Raw genomic sequence first — 15139 nt, 5'->3', positions numbered from 1 at the left:
GCTTTGGTCAGTGGGCTTGGGCTGTAGCTCTGCTCTGCCCTGGTAAGCTGTGTGACCTTGGGCGGAGTCACCCTTCCCTTCCCTGGGCGTCAGTTTCCTCATCAGAAAAACATGGAGCCTGGCTGGAAAGGGCTCTGAGGGTCATTCCAATTTCATCTCTGACACTCAATGGTCAGAGAGTATATTTGATTCACTCATTTGTTCAACAAATATTTTTAAGCATTTGCTTATAAATAGAACGAAGCTGTTCTAGGTAGGGAGGGGAGGCTTCCAGAAGGAGGGGAGGGGAGCGGAGAAAGGGGGAGATGACTCTGTTAGGAGGTGGGGACTATTTGGAAATTTCTCCTTACGGTAACTTTTCAGATGCTTGGAGGGAAATACTCTACTGTTCGTTGTCTGTATTTAGATATAGAAGATTGATATCATCAAGGACTGAATCCTTCTTTTTAAAAAAAAAATCTGAACCATATTAAAACTATGTTCTCACCAAAGGGAGGCCCAAACTTTACCTGTATATGTTCACTTGTTTACCTAATCCTGAATTGTACCCAAAATCTTTAAAATAAAAAAATATATATATATTTTTAAAACTATGTTCTCTAGAAAAGCTCCTTTTTGTAGTTATAAAGGAAACTTACCATCATCCATAGTCAACTTCATCCTATGATACAGATGTAATTCTTTTGGAAAAATTATTTTCTATGTCTGGGAGAAGCCAGATTGCCAAGTGACCACTATGGGTTGGTTGGTTGTTAATCAGTCCTTCCCTCCCTCCCCTCCCTCCCTCCCTACCTCTCTCCCTTTAAAAATTAGCGTGCTCTTTTAATGTGTGCTCACAGTGAACACTTTTTTTGGAATAAGATAGAGGGGAATAAAGTGAAAAGTAAAAGTAAATGCTGGTCACAGTTGCATGGGTAGCCTTTTGGAATTTTCTGTATATATACACATAGTCTTAATTTTTTGCATGAATTGATCACACTATGTGTACTGTTTGAAAACTTCCTTTTCCCCCTTAAGTGTCTTAGACATTTTTCTCTACTGGCACACACGGATTTGACACATCCTTTTTAACTGCTGTGTAATGCTCCATTTAAGAATGGTTTATGATTTGACCACTTGCCTTCTGATGACCCTTTAGGTTGTGACCGGCTGTTGTTGTCCAACCAGCAGTCTGTTCGGTGCATCTCTTCCTCCGTGTCCTTATGTGAGACTAGGTTGGTTCTTGGATCCAAGTTACAGAGAGAGACAATGAAAAGGTCCACTTCCTGGTCTTTTATGTCAAGGGTTCCCTATAACTTTAGAAAAAAGGTGTGAGGTGGGCCAAGTGGGCTGGCAATGTCACACTCCATACTCCGTGCAGGGATTTCCGACTCATCAACATCCCACACAAGAAGCCAGGAAAGGGACTTGGACACCACTGATGGCCTCTCCTTCACCTTCCTCCCTGAGCCCCAGACCAGGGGCACCTGGTGTGGTTTTCCCTCTTACCAGGGCATGTCCCTCCTTGTCACTTATTACGTAGGGTCTGTGGTGGCTTGGGGAAAAGCACTGTTTAAAACACTTACTGGGTACAGCGTACATGATTCAGGTGATGGCTACACAGTATATCCATGTAATAAGTTGGCACTGGAACCCCCTAAGTCTATTTTAAAAAACAAAACCAAAACCCACTCGTCCTTCTGGGAGTCCTGTATTGATACTATAATGATCTTGCATTCCTTCCTGCTCTATCTCCAGGCACGTTGTGGACTTCTTCTTGATTGTTACTCAGCTGGGATTCTGCTGTGTCTATTTTGTGTTTCTGGCTGACAACTTTAAACAGGTAGGGTCTTGGTTTTTTTTTTTTTCTGAGTTGGAGTCTCACTTTGTTGCCCAGACTGGAGTGCAGTGGCCGCTCCTGGCCACCACAGCCTCAACCCGCTGGGCTCTGGCGATCCTTCCGCCTCAGCTTTCCAAGTAGCTGGAACTACAGGTGTACGCTACCACGCCCGGCTTATTTTTTGATTTATTGTAGAGATGAGGTCTTGCCAAGTTGCCCAGGTGGGTCTCGAACCCGCGGGTTCAGGCAATCCACTCACCTCAGCCTCCCAAAGCGTGGGATTACAGGCTGAGCCACTGAGCCCGGCTGGTCTTTGTTAAAAAACAAACAAACAACAACAATAACAACAAAAGGGAGAGAGAGACTGGCAAGAGATGAATGAAATTTTTGTTCAGGAATTTTTTCCAGATCAGTTTTGATCAACAAAAAGATTAAGGTATTAACACTTTACATAGAACCGTGTCTTCTGCTTGGTTCTCATCAAAAGACCCAGGACATAGAAAACCTCCAGCCATCCTCCTGTCGAGGTAGATATGCTGCAACCCAGCTCCGGCCATTGGGTTGTTACTGGCCAGGATGACTGAAAGACTGTGTTCCCACACCTGAGGCTGTCCTCAGGAGCCTCTTCCCTCTTCCAGCAGGGAATCCATTGGCCTTTGTCGTTGGAGACTTTTCCTCTTCCTTCCTTCCCCTCATTCTAGGTGATAGAAGCGGCCAACGGGACCACCAACAACTGCCACAACAACGAGACGGTGATTCTGACGCCCACCATGGACTCGCGGCTCTACATGCTCGCCTTCCTGCCCTTGCTGGTGCTGCTGGTTTTCGTCCGGAACCTCCGCGCACTGTCCGTCTTCTCCCTGTTGGCCAACATCAGCATGCTGGTCAGCCTGGTGATGATCTACCAGTTCATTGTTCAGGTATGAGCCTAGACCCTCCCCTGTCTTCGATGGAATATATCAAGGAGCAAGACAAGGAAGTGGATATAAACAGTTATGTGTGACTCATGGCATATTTAGATGAGAGGATCTTAACCCCAGCACTGTTGACATCTGGAGCCAGGCAGTCATTTGCTGTGGGGCTGTCCTGTGCTTTGTCAGATGTTCACAGCATCCCTGGTCTCTACCCGTTAGGTGCTAAGAGCAACCACTCCCCGAGGTGTGACACCAAAAATGTCTCTAGACATGACCACACATCCCTGGGGGCAGAATCACCCCAGAGATCACTGGCTTAGACTTTTTTCAATTAGATGGTTAATATGTAGTTATTATATACAATAAGGAAGTAGGGGGAAATGTCAAGATGAAAATAAAAATCAATTTTTCTAACCTGTGTTTAGATACAGTAATTCCTGACCAGCTCCAGTTTTATATGTCCCCCTCAACTTAGTCCACGTGGGGTGTGTTGTGTGGTGTGAGAGAACATCCAGTGTAGACAGGAAGAAGGCAGGCTGAGGAAAACGTGCTTCAACACTGTAGGTCTGTGAGAAGGACAGTGCATGTGGCCAAGCCTCAAGGAAGGGAAAAGAGTGAAAGCAGGGGAATCCAAAAAAAAACATTAAAAAGGGACCAGGCAGGGTGGTTTATGCCTGTAATCCCAGCACTTTGGGAGGCTGAGGCAGGAGGATCACTCGAGCCCAGGAGTTCAAGACCAGCCTGGCCAACAAAGTGAGACCTCGTCTCTACAAAATTTTTTAAAAATTAGCTGGACATGTCTGTAGTACCAGCTACTTGGGAGTCTAAGAAGTCGAGGCTGCAGCGAGCCAGGTTCGTGCCACTGCACTCCAGCCTGACTGAGAACCTGTCAAAAAAAAAAAAAAACTTTAATAAAGATATTTACATTTAATTTCCCAAATAACATAGCAATACATATTCAGTTATAATACAGACAACACAAATGCTCCTAGAATACCACAGCCCCACCCCAGGCTCCTCCCAGGGACCCACTCTGTGTGATTCTATTGGTCTGTCTCATTCTAAATCCTATGATGCATGCACACACTAAGTATATAGAGACATGCATAAAATAAAATGTTTTTTTCATTTTTTAAACATAATTTTAAAAAATTTTATGTGGTGTTCACCTAACCTTGCTTTTTTTCACCTTGAAAATGCCTGAGAGAGCTTTTCAGGTTGATATTCCCACTCTGCTTCTTTCTAATTGTGACATGGTCTCATGGAGATAGATGTGCTGTACTTTATCTACCCAGTTCCCAGTCAGCGCCAACGTTTAGTATTATTATTTTAATGAATGTTCTTATATGTTCCTCCTTGTGGACATGTATACATGCTTCTCTAAGATATGTATATAGGCCGGGCGCGGTGACTCATGCCTATAATTCCAGCACTTTGGGAGGCCAAGGCAAGAAGATTGCCTGAGCCCGGGGATTCGAGACCAGCCTGAGCAACATGGCGAGACCTTGTCTCTACAATAAATCACAAAATTAGCCAGTTGTGGTGGTGCACACCTGTAGTTCCAGCTACTTGGAAGGCTGAGGTAGAAGGATCGCCTGAGTCCAGCAGGTCGAGGCTGCAGTGACCTTGAGTGTACCACTGCACTCTAGCCTGCGTGACAAAGTGTGACTCCGACTCAAAAAACAAACAAAAAAAGGTACATATCTAGAGGTGTGATTGCTGAAGACTATGTACTTTGGGATTCTTTTCATTGCCAAGTTGCTTTTTCTGAAAGCTGTGTCCTAATTTCCTGAGACTCTCATCCACAGTACGTGTCTGTTTTTCTGCCCTCGCCAAAACTGGGCACATCAGTCTTTTACACTTTGCTCAGTCTGACAGTGAATATTATCTCGTTTCACATGCTCTGTTTACCCGTGACCCAGTTACCCACTGATGTGGTTTCCAGGAAAACAGTGGGTCATACAAAGCGAACTTCCTGTGCTAAGGAAATGACATTATGAATTTAGATTAACGTTGTTCTCGGTGAGCACTGACTTTTTTCCTCAGATAAGTGGAAGATACTGACTCTTCTTCTGCAGTACTATTTATAAAACGTAAAATAAATAGCTCTCCGTGTTCCACTTTTTAAGGGACTGGAAGAAAGGCCTGTGAACGCACAATTGATCATTTCCATGATCACATAAAGAAGGGTCAATAACCCAGTATTTCATTTTGTAATTAGTGCTCTCAAGAGTGCCCAGGACACTCTAGTGGACGTTTAGTGATGGGGTGAAGCCACCTCCCATAGACAGAAACACATGCTGCATCGAATTCTACACCATGGCATGCAGTTGGACTGTGGTGGTTGCCATGACCAGAGGGCTGGGATGAGAATTCAGATTCCTGTAGCGTCTCAGTCTCAGCTGACTGATAGTATTCATCCAGAGCACTGTCTGCATGTAGTGCAACCCGCATCCAGGGCACTGTCCACATGTAGTACAACCCACATTCAGAGGGATGTCTGTGCATGGAGGCAGCCCTGCTGATTTCTTGAGAGCAGTTCTGAGCCTGCCTCTGGCTTAGCCGGAAGCTGTGATCAGGTAGTGCGGCCTGCCTGGGTACAGCATGGGAGGGAGGCTTGCTGTGAGTCAGCATTGTCACTGCCCACAGTGGGGTCACTGTATCATTTCAGTGTGGTCTACAGCAGGCCGTGCTCTATCCAGGTCATTTTCAAGCTGTGCCCTCTGCTTTTTGTTTCTGTTGTTCTGTTTTGGTGTTTTGCCCACTTACCATGTGGATTCTTCTACTGTTCAATGTTTCTGAACATTTCCCCTAACCCTGAGCATGGATGTGACGGATACTCCTGCTCCTCAAACACATGCCATCTTAGGAGGCAGACCAGGGTTTCCACCTGATTAGGTGTCCCCATGCCTTCACGTGTGGAGGGACGAATGGCACCATTCTGGGCAGAGTGCCTTGCCTGGAGGGGCTCCCAGTATCTTATCACTCACTGTGCTTCTGAGCTGCGTTTCTTTGTTTTGTTTTTGAGATGGGAGTCTCACTCTGTCATCCAGGCTGGAGTGCAGAGATACAGTCGTGGCTCACTGCAGCCTGGGCTCAGGCAATCCTTTTTGCCTTAGCCTCCCAAGTAGCTGGAACTACAGGTGCATGCCACCACACCTGGCTAATTTTTTAATCTCGGATTACAGGCGTGAGCCACTGTGCCCAGCCTGGGATGCATTTCTACACAGTTATAGTGACTCCCCAGTTGGAGTACATCTTGTAATCGATATGCACATTTAACAGCATTTTCTCACAAAGCTGCTATTATTAGAATTGACAGTACAATAAGTCCTCACTTAACGTTGTTGATCAGTTCTTGGAAACTGCGACTTTAAGTGAAGTGATATATAAGGAAATCAGTTTTTTTCTTATCAATGTTACAACAAAATGACGTTGAAGGAAATGATGGTACATCATTTTGCTTAAAGTTGCAGTTTATTGCATGCCGTTAAGTGAAGACTTACTGTATTGTAGAATTGAGGAGATATGTTGATAATGAGCCAATTTTAGTTTGTATGTTTCTTTGTAAATTAAACCTTTCCCATTTAGTTGGTTGGGTTGTAAGTCAGCAGCAATCTGTAAGTCTGTAGAATTATACGTTCCTCTGCTGGCCTCATTCCCACAGCCCCCATAGACATGCATTGTGAAATCCCTATCTGATCCTTCAGCCTGATCTGATATATGAACTGGGCTAGATTTGTCTGCTAACTGACAGGTAGCACCTATTCCCAGGAACTGTGTTCCATTTGTGACTCAGGAATAATTACGGGCAGTCTCACACTCAATTCCCAATGTAGAGCAGAAATACTTCTTAGACTGTCTTCATTTCAGGTATTGAAATGCTTCTTATAAAGAAGTCTAACTGATTTCATGGTGCAGTCATAACTTGCTGCAGCCTCGATCTCCTGGGCTCAAGCAGTCCGCCTGCCTCAGTCTCCCCAGTAGCTGGGTCTACAGGTGTGCGCTACCATGCCTAACTAATTTTCAAATTTTTTGTAGAGAAAGGATCTTGCTGTATTGCCCAGGCTGGTCTCGAACTCCTGGACTCAGGTGATCCTCCTGCCTTGGCCTCTCAAAATTGTTGGGACTCAGACATGAGCCAGCATACTTGGCCTCATTTTTTAATTTTTTCAAAAGGCTATAGTTGCTTTGAAATCTTTCAGAGAGAAGCCTGTAACAGAGATTAATAATAGATCTCCTTTTGTTTGCCTGATATTATTCTGACCCCATTAGAGCATGCCTCATATTTGTCTAAATACCTATATAGTTAAATAGATTTTAAAGCATTGTAAAAAGCAGTTTTAAAATAAACTCTTATAGTAACCTAAGCAACGTATGTGCATGGTTTAAAAAACCAAATTCAAAAAGGACAGCAGCCTTCGAATCCCTACCCCCCCATCCTGCTCATTCTCCAGTCTGTTACTGGAAACTGTTGTTCAGTGGAGGATTTTGTGACCACACTTCCTGCTTCTACTGCCTTATGTTGTTCCTGCAGTTAACAGTTGCCTATTTTTGTTGTTGCCTGTTTTAAAAAAATGCTCTTTTTGCTATTTTTTCCAAATGTTTCAACACTCCTGTGATATTTTCCAAGTACTCAAGTTCATTGATAAGAGTTCTAAAAACAGGCTGGGCTCAGTGGCTCAGCCTGTAATCCCAGCACTTTGGGAGTCCAAGGTGAGTGGATTGCCTGAGCCCACAGGTTCGAGACCAGCCTGGGCAACTCAAGAACTTGTCTCTACAATAAATCAAAAAATTAGCCAGGCGTGGTAGTGCGCACCTGTAGTTCCAGCTACTTGGAAGGCTAAGGTGGAAGGATTGCTGGAGCCCAGCAGGTCGACACTGGGGTGGCCGTGAGCATGCCACTGCACTCCAGCCTGGGCGACAGAGTGAGACTACAACTCAAAAAAAAAAAATTTTAAAAAGAAGAAGAAAAGAAGAAAGGAAAAGAGTCAATCGCAAAATCCACCATCTTCCCTCCCTTTGTGTGTGGGGTGTTTATGTAGTTGTATCATAGTGAATATATAAATCAAAAGCTTTTTTTCTCACTGGTATTTCATGTTTTATACATTTTACTTAGTTAAATTTTTACTTTTTAAATGTTGCATCATATTCTGTGGCATAGCTGGTGTGTGGTTAATTACTTAACTGGTCTCTTATTTGGGAGGATGTTGGTTGTTTCCAATCACTTTGTTATGTAGCTTTGCTCAACTTTTTTTCATTTTTTGATTCTTTTCTGCTTGGATTATATTTCTGGGATGGGATTAATTACTGAAACAGTGTGACTCTTTGTATGCAAGCTCCAACATGTGAGTTGTTTATAGTACATTGGGCTTGTCTTTCCCAAAAACAAGTAGGAAAGAGAAAAAATAGAGGCTAAATCTCCCCAAGTAATCTGTCGGGTATCAAGACTTTCTCTCTCTAGAGAATCTTGGATTTATTAACAAGTGTGGCCTTTCTGATTTGGGGTTCAAATTTTGAGTCTCTGTATAGCCTTTTGCTTTGTTCTACTTTCTCTGTTTCAGAGGATCCCAGACCCCAGCCATCTCCCCTTGGTGGCCCCCTGGAAGACATACCCTCTCTTCTTCGGCACGGCCATTTTTGCGTTTGAGGGCATCGGGATGGTAAGAGTTGAACTGTGATTTGAGCCTGTGTTCTCTGATCCCTTGATGTCCTTGAGTTCTGCTTCAAGGAACCACTGTTAGAAATTATCCCCTGAGTCTTACTGGCCAGTTAGTGAATAGTGTTTCAGGGGTTCCCTTGAAGTTTCCCAGCTCCACTTTTTGAAAATAAATTTGTGCAGTTTTGAAATGTTTACACTCAAGACCCCTCCACTGCATACTTGTCTCCTGTGTGTGCAGTAGCAGTACTGCAGACAGTCCGGAATGTGGGGTCCAGGGTCAGGTGACTTTGGGGTGAGTCCTGGCTCTGCCCAGGTTGAGCAAAGCCCACCTCCCAGAGCCTGTTGTGTGCTCCTGAAAGGTGGGCTATTGACTCGTAGTTGTTCAGATTGAAGGATATGTGGGACTCATGGTAAATGTTTAATGCATTTTTGTTAATAGTGTTACTGATTTTATTATTGAATCAATAAATGTCTGAATAGTTTCTCTGCCCTGGAGCATTGGTGTGGTGTGCTTTCTACATGTATGAATGAGTGGCCCTGCGTCTCTCCATCCTTGCTGTGATTTTACCAAACTTTTCCTAAAGAGGAATCTGCCACTCATTTGAACCTAATTTGATTTGTGCTTGCATTTTTCATAACAAAAGATACAGAATTCTTCTCTGAAGAAGATTAGTAGCTCTCCTGGCCAAGGGCTTGGCTGTGGGCAGACCCTTCTCCTTTCATGGAATTTCTTTTTCTCCCTGTTTGATTTCCTTAGCACCATATGTACTTTTAAGAAAACCCAGAAGCTTTTTGGTCATAATCCCAAGGAATCACCTAGATGGTGTGGATGGAATGGGTGTGTTGATGGAATGTGTTCAGGCTCGGACATCACGGGGTGGGGGGTCTGGGGGTAAGGGGAGACTTTTGGAGTGATTGTGTGTAAATCATAGATTGTCCTGAGGTTTTAAACCCTTCCCTGTGCTCTTCTTGGGTCTTGCCCAAGACTGTCTCTTTCACTCACTGCTGCTGGGGGGGGCGGGCTGGGAGGAGGGGGGAGGAACGACATATTTCAGCAGTGAGAAAAATGTCCCAAGAACTCAGGCCTTGACGAAGGGGTTGAAAAACTATAGAAAGATGCCCAGAGACCCTGGGCTCTTAAGAGGCATGGTACTAAATTTTTATCCATTTCCCCTAGCAACACAGTAGAGAAATTGTTCTCTGCATCATTTTATTAGCCAAGAGATCATTGACCAAGTCATTCTGTAAGCATCATCATCTGTTACTTCAAGCTTTCTTTGTTTTCCATTTTTACAACAGAGCAAGAACACTGCTATCTTGACTCTTAGTTTGGGATTGAAGGGTACTCAGTGTGTCAGGGTCATGCCAGGCTGCACGCCGTATATTTACTATACACTCTGTGTCCCTGCAACTGTCCCAGGCCAGAGAGGACATGGAGGAGGTGGGCACCCTGCCCCCAGTCTCTTCGTGCTCCTAATATGCAGGAAACTGACGGATGAATTTGGAAGCTGTCTCCAGTGGGTGTGGATTAATGGAAATTTGAGCCCCTGGAGCTGGTGGGGGGTGCAGGGCCAGGTGGAATTACAGGGTGGGGCACCCTGGGAGCCCGGCCTGTGGCAGGATCACAGCATTCATGTTCACAGCACAGATGTGTTGTCCCTTGTGGCCACAGGTGCTGCAGCAAAATAGTGTGATGACAAGGTCAGAGAGAGTTTGCAGGCAGCTAGACATTGCCCAGTGTTGCTTTTCCTCGCTGGCCGTGCCGGATCCAGTTGATGGCAGCCTGCAAAGGTCTTCTGTGTGACACCCACTGTTTCCACTCCTAATGGCCTCCTTGGCATAAGGGGCCTTTCCTTTGCTTTCACCAAAGTGAGAGTGTCTCCTGTTATGCCAAAGGAGACAGTAAAGATTGCTGATTTGAAATGGGAGTCTGATAGAGACAGAACAACAGACACTCTTAAGGGGAGAGGGAGGAGGGGGACAAGGGTCGACAGATGACCCGTTCAGTACCATGCTCACTCTTTGGTTGACGGGTTCAACAGAAGTTCATACCTCACCATCACATAGTGTACCCACTCTACAAAACTGCACGTGTACCTTCTGAATGTAAAATTTAAAAATAAATGGGAGTCTGGAAGTGACTTTGTAAAGTACCCAGGTCTCGAGATCCTCTAACATGGAGGTTTAACTTGTCTTTCCCTGCCCCTGTAGAGGTCAGTTTTCCCTGACCTAGCTTTTGCATTCTTCAGACAGGCTAGCAGGAAGCTGTGATCTCAGGTGAGGTGCCAAGTGGGCATGATGTTAGAAGGCCTTCTGGTTGCCGTGCAACTGTGCCATGCCAGGGGCAAAGGCCTTCCCAGTCCATAGGGATCCTGAGCAGAACAGAATTGGCCTGGGCTGGGGGTGCGGGACTTGTGTCCTGCACAACCTCACCCTTACTTTTTGGTACTTCCTGGGAGGCAGTAACTGTGGAGTCCCTTCTGGTCCTGACAGTGTAACTTCTGATGAAATAACTTCTTTCTGTTCATTTGTCTGGTAAGGAGCAGATAGGCTTTTGGGGAAACCTGGGGATAAAGAAGTTACTTTTCTCTGATGATATTGGCTTTTGGTTGGCCACTAATTTGGCTTCTTTCTGTGCTTTCTCTTGTCTCTCGTGAAACCTCTTATAGGTTCTGCCCCTCGAAAACAAAATGAAGGATCCCCAGAAGTTTCCACTCATCCTGTATGGGGGAATGATCATCATAACTGCCCTCTACATCAGCCTGGGGTGTCTGGGGTACCTGCAGTTTGGAGCTAACATCCAAGGCAGCATCACCCTCAACCTGCCTAACTGCTGGTAGGTGGCAGAGGGCGGAAGCCTGGGGCCCTACATTTTGTCAAGAATTGATGGGTCACTTCACTCTAGCAGCCATCTCCAGCCACCGCCAGCCCTCAGGGCCACCCTGAACTTCATTCTGTCTGGATGGGTAACTCCCACAGAGGCTTCTGCTGAAGCCATTGTCTGATCAGATGACGGATAGGCCATTTCTCCTTTTTTATTTTGATGTTTCCTTTTTGAACATTTCCTTCCTTCCTTCCTTTTTTTCTTTTTTTTTTTTTTTTTGAGTTGGAGTCTCACTCTGTTGCCCAGACTGGAGTGCAGTGGCCGCTCCCGGCCACCGCAGCCTCGACCTGCTGGGCTCCGGCGATCCTTCCGCCTCAGCCTTCCAAGTAGCCGGAATTACAGGCATGCGCTACCACGCCCAGCTGATTTTTTGATTTATTATAGAGATGAGGTCTCACTGCCTAGGCAGGTCTCGAACTCGCAGGCTCAGGCAATCCACTCACCTCAGCCTCCCAAAGGCGCGGGATTACAGGCTGAGCCACCGAGCCCGGCCCTTTTTTTCTTTATTTTTCTATTACCCAGGCTGGAGTGCAGTAGTGCAGGTCATGGCTCACCACAGCCTCGGCCCATGCCAAGGGAGTGCAGGAGTCCTTTGCACCTCACTTGCATTGGTGGATGTGTCCTAGGGAAACTCGATCCTTCCACTTCAGCCTGCCTCCCTGGTAGCTGGAACTACACCACCTTGCCTGGCTATTTTTATTTTTATTTTGTAAAGATGAGGTCTCACTATATTGCCTAGGCTAGTCTCGAACTCCTGGGCTCAAGCAATCCTCTTGCCTCAGACTCCCAAAGTGCCGAGGTTATAGGCATAAGCCATATGTCCAGCCAGCCATTTCTTCTTGGAAATCCTGAGCCCAAAAGGGCCCAGTGTCCAGTCCATTCACCTTAAACCAAATAGACAGGCAGAGGGGGACAAACCTGGATTTGGTTTTCTGTGTCAGTGTGTTCTCCCTGGCAGTCACAGTCTGTGCAGCGGAGCCTCTGACCATGCCAGGGGGGTGCAGGAGTCCTTTGCACCTCACTTGCACTGGTGGATGTGTTCTAGGGAAACTCGGAGGCATATGGAAAGGCTCCTGAAAAGACACAAGTCTCGGCATGTGCTAAGCAGCCATGCTGTTTTGAAGATTAACAATCTCATTGTGGAGAGCAGCTGTGAGTAGACGCCGAGAAGCTTGCAGAGTGCCCGGGAGCAGAATGACCTTTCAGTCCTGCCTGGATGTGCTTTTTATTCTATTTTATTTTAAACCTACAGCAGCCAGTATTCCCAGGCAGTCTCCTACCCAAGTACTAACCAGGCCTGGCCCTGCTTAGCTTCCCAGATCAGATGAGATCAGGCACGTTCAGGGTGGTATGGAATAGACCTCAGTGTGCTTTTTAGAACTCTGGTCACTGAGACTTTGGTGGGGTGAGATTGAGGATGTTGAGAATAATTCTTATTCAGTAGTGTCAAAGTCTACCAAGGGACACCCTCATCAGCAGGGTCTGGGGATTCCGTTTGCTGCACAGTCAGCCAAGGGAGCCCTGAAATGGGCCATTGCTTTCAAAGTCTGTCTCTGGTACCTGCTTTTACTTTTTAATTATTTTAAAATTCTTTCTAAGCCTATTCATAATAACTTTACCTATTTAAGGCGTACACGTGCTATTTCAGTACATGTGTACCGCGTGTAATGTTTGAGTCAGGATCAGGGTCATGGGCATATCCATCTGGTGCCTGCTTTACATTTCCAAAGGTCCTGCCCTTCCAAGAGGAACACGGCAGGAGGCAGCTTGGTGTAGCTGCTACCTTCCTCCGGAAGATAAAAAATCTGACCCTGAATTGTACCACACATCTTTAAAATAAAATATTTTAAAACATTTTAAATTAAAAAGAAGAATCAGGAGCGTAGCAGCAGCCCATGTGATCGGAGCATAGGCGAGCATCTGCCTTCTTTCCTGATACCCCAAGCCCAGCTAGCTGCTCTGATCTTTCTGCCTCTATTCAGGGGCAGTTCATCTGGCTGTCCCTGCAGGTGTCACTCTCCTGTTTCCAGACTCCACAGCACTGCAGAGGGCTTTGGGGCTGCTCTGAGTTTAATTATAGAGCCAGCAGCTGGTTTTTCCAAAGACTTTTTATTATTTATTCCTGGAACAAGTAAGACCTTTGACCAAACTCAGTCTTTCCCAGAGTGTTCTGCATATAGCATAAGAACATCTTCTGTGCTTTAAGGCCAGCCACAGGGAAACTCAGTGTACATTATGCACACACTATGACTAGATGACCACATTTAGACAGATTCCCAACAAGGGAGGCCAAAAGTTTCTTGCTGCTGAACATGTCTGACTTGAACAGAGCTTTGCTTAGAGGCAGGGTAACTCTTTAAGGGCCAAGTCAGTACTGTTTGATCACAGACTTTTTCCTATCTGTGCAGTTGGGGCCCTGGGGTGATAAGCTAGGGATAGGCCACAGAGGGTGAACAATCTTGGAGGCTGCTTCATGGAGTGGTGGGGGGAAGGGGCCATCGTGGAACGTAGAGGATGATTCTGCTCCTGTCTCTTGGTCTTGTGTGGTCACATCAGATTCTTGGGCACGCAGGCTCGGATGGGAAGGATACAAGTAGGCTTGCTACATTTTAATTGTATTTTTAATTTGTTTTATTTTTGAAAGCATATGCATCCATATGCCAATGGCAAAGATTCAGATTTTCAGAAGGTGTACAAAGAACATTAAATGTTCAGCCTTGACCTCCACCCCAGTTCCCAGTTTTATAATTTTCTGTTTCAGAGGCAACCAGATTCCCAGTTTCTTATGTTTGCTTTTGAGAAGCTTAGGGTGGTTTTTCTCTCTTTTTCTTCTTTCTAGACAAATTATAGACTCTATAGATACTGTATTGCTTTGTGCTTGTTTCACTCATGAGATAGTTCTACTTTGGCACCTAGAGTTCTGTCTCATATGTTGTTGTTGTTGTTATTATTATTATTATTTTGAGTAGGAGTCTCACTCTGTCACCCAGGCTGGAGTGTAGTGGCACGCTCATGGCCACCGCAGCGTCGACCAGCTGGGCTCATGTGATCCTTCCGCCTCAGCCTTCCAAGTAACTGGAACCGCAGACGTCTAGCTAATTTTTTTTTTTTCCTGACACGAGGTCTCACCAAGTTGCCCAGGCCGATCTCAAACCCTTGGACTCAGGCAGTCCTCTCGTCTCTGCCTCCCAAAGTGCTGGGATTGCAGGCATGAGCCACTGCACCCAGCTTGCCTCATATATTTTAAGAGCTGTGTGGGATCCTGTGATTTATCTCAACCACTCTTTGTTGGTTAAAATTGACATTACTTTCAGTCTTTCCTTCTTCAATAGTGCTGCAGTGAAATATTATGGATGTAAGCTCTTGTGCCTGTGGTCAAGTCTGTCTGCGAGATAAATTCCTAGACATGAAATTGCTGGGTCTGAAGGCCATGTGCCTTAGTGACTGTGATAGGTGTCGCCCAATGGCCATGGGCCTGTTGTACACGCTGACTGACCATGAGTACCGTGCTGAGCAGGCCGTGAACGTGTCCCACCCTCTCGGCAGGCTGTACCAGTCGGTGAAGCTGCTGTATTCCATCGGGATCTTCTTCACCTACGCGCTGCAGTTCTACGTGCCGGCTGAGATCATCATCCCGTTCTTCGTGGCCCGGGCACCCGAGCACTGCGAGTTAGTGGTGGACCTGTTCGTGCGCACTGTGCTGGTCTGCCTGACATGTGAGTTGGAGGCAGAATAACTGCCTTGCCCCAAAGGGCACGCATTCCCTGGGACTTGCATGAGAGAGCACGTGTGTCATGTGAACCCTCCTATGCTGAGGGAGCAGGAAACCTGGCAACGGTCTCCCTTTCCAAGGTGAGGCA

At 45.9% G+C, this 15139-nt stretch overlaps 1 protein-coding gene across 1 annotated transcript in view; it reads left to right on the top strand.

Annotated features, from left to right (window-relative positions):
- SLC36A1 (solute carrier family 36 member 1) overlaps positions 1-15139 on the top strand; it is a 48329-nt gene that overhangs the window by 22082 nt on the left and 11108 nt on the right. The window contains exons 6-10 of the mRNA XM_008067771.1: positions 1738-1822; positions 2521-2739; positions 8298-8396; positions 11065-11231; positions 14826-14995. Of these exons, the coding sequence (XP_008065962.1) occupies positions 1738-1822; positions 2521-2739; positions 8298-8396; positions 11065-11231; positions 14826-14995 (740 nt within the window). The remainder of the gene's footprint in view (positions 1-1737; positions 1823-2520; positions 2740-8297; positions 8397-11064; positions 11232-14825; positions 14996-15139) is intronic.

This window comes from Carlito syrichta, unplaced genomic scaffold (genome assembly GCF_000164805.1).
Source record: "Carlito syrichta isolate Samal-C Ts95f unplaced genomic scaffold, Tarsius_syrichta-2.0.1 Scaffold107891, whole genome shotgun sequence".
NCBI classification, from domain to species: Eukaryota; Metazoa; Chordata; class Mammalia; order Primates; family Tarsiidae; genus Carlito; species Carlito syrichta.
This window is presented reverse-complemented; position numbering and strand designations above follow the sequence as displayed.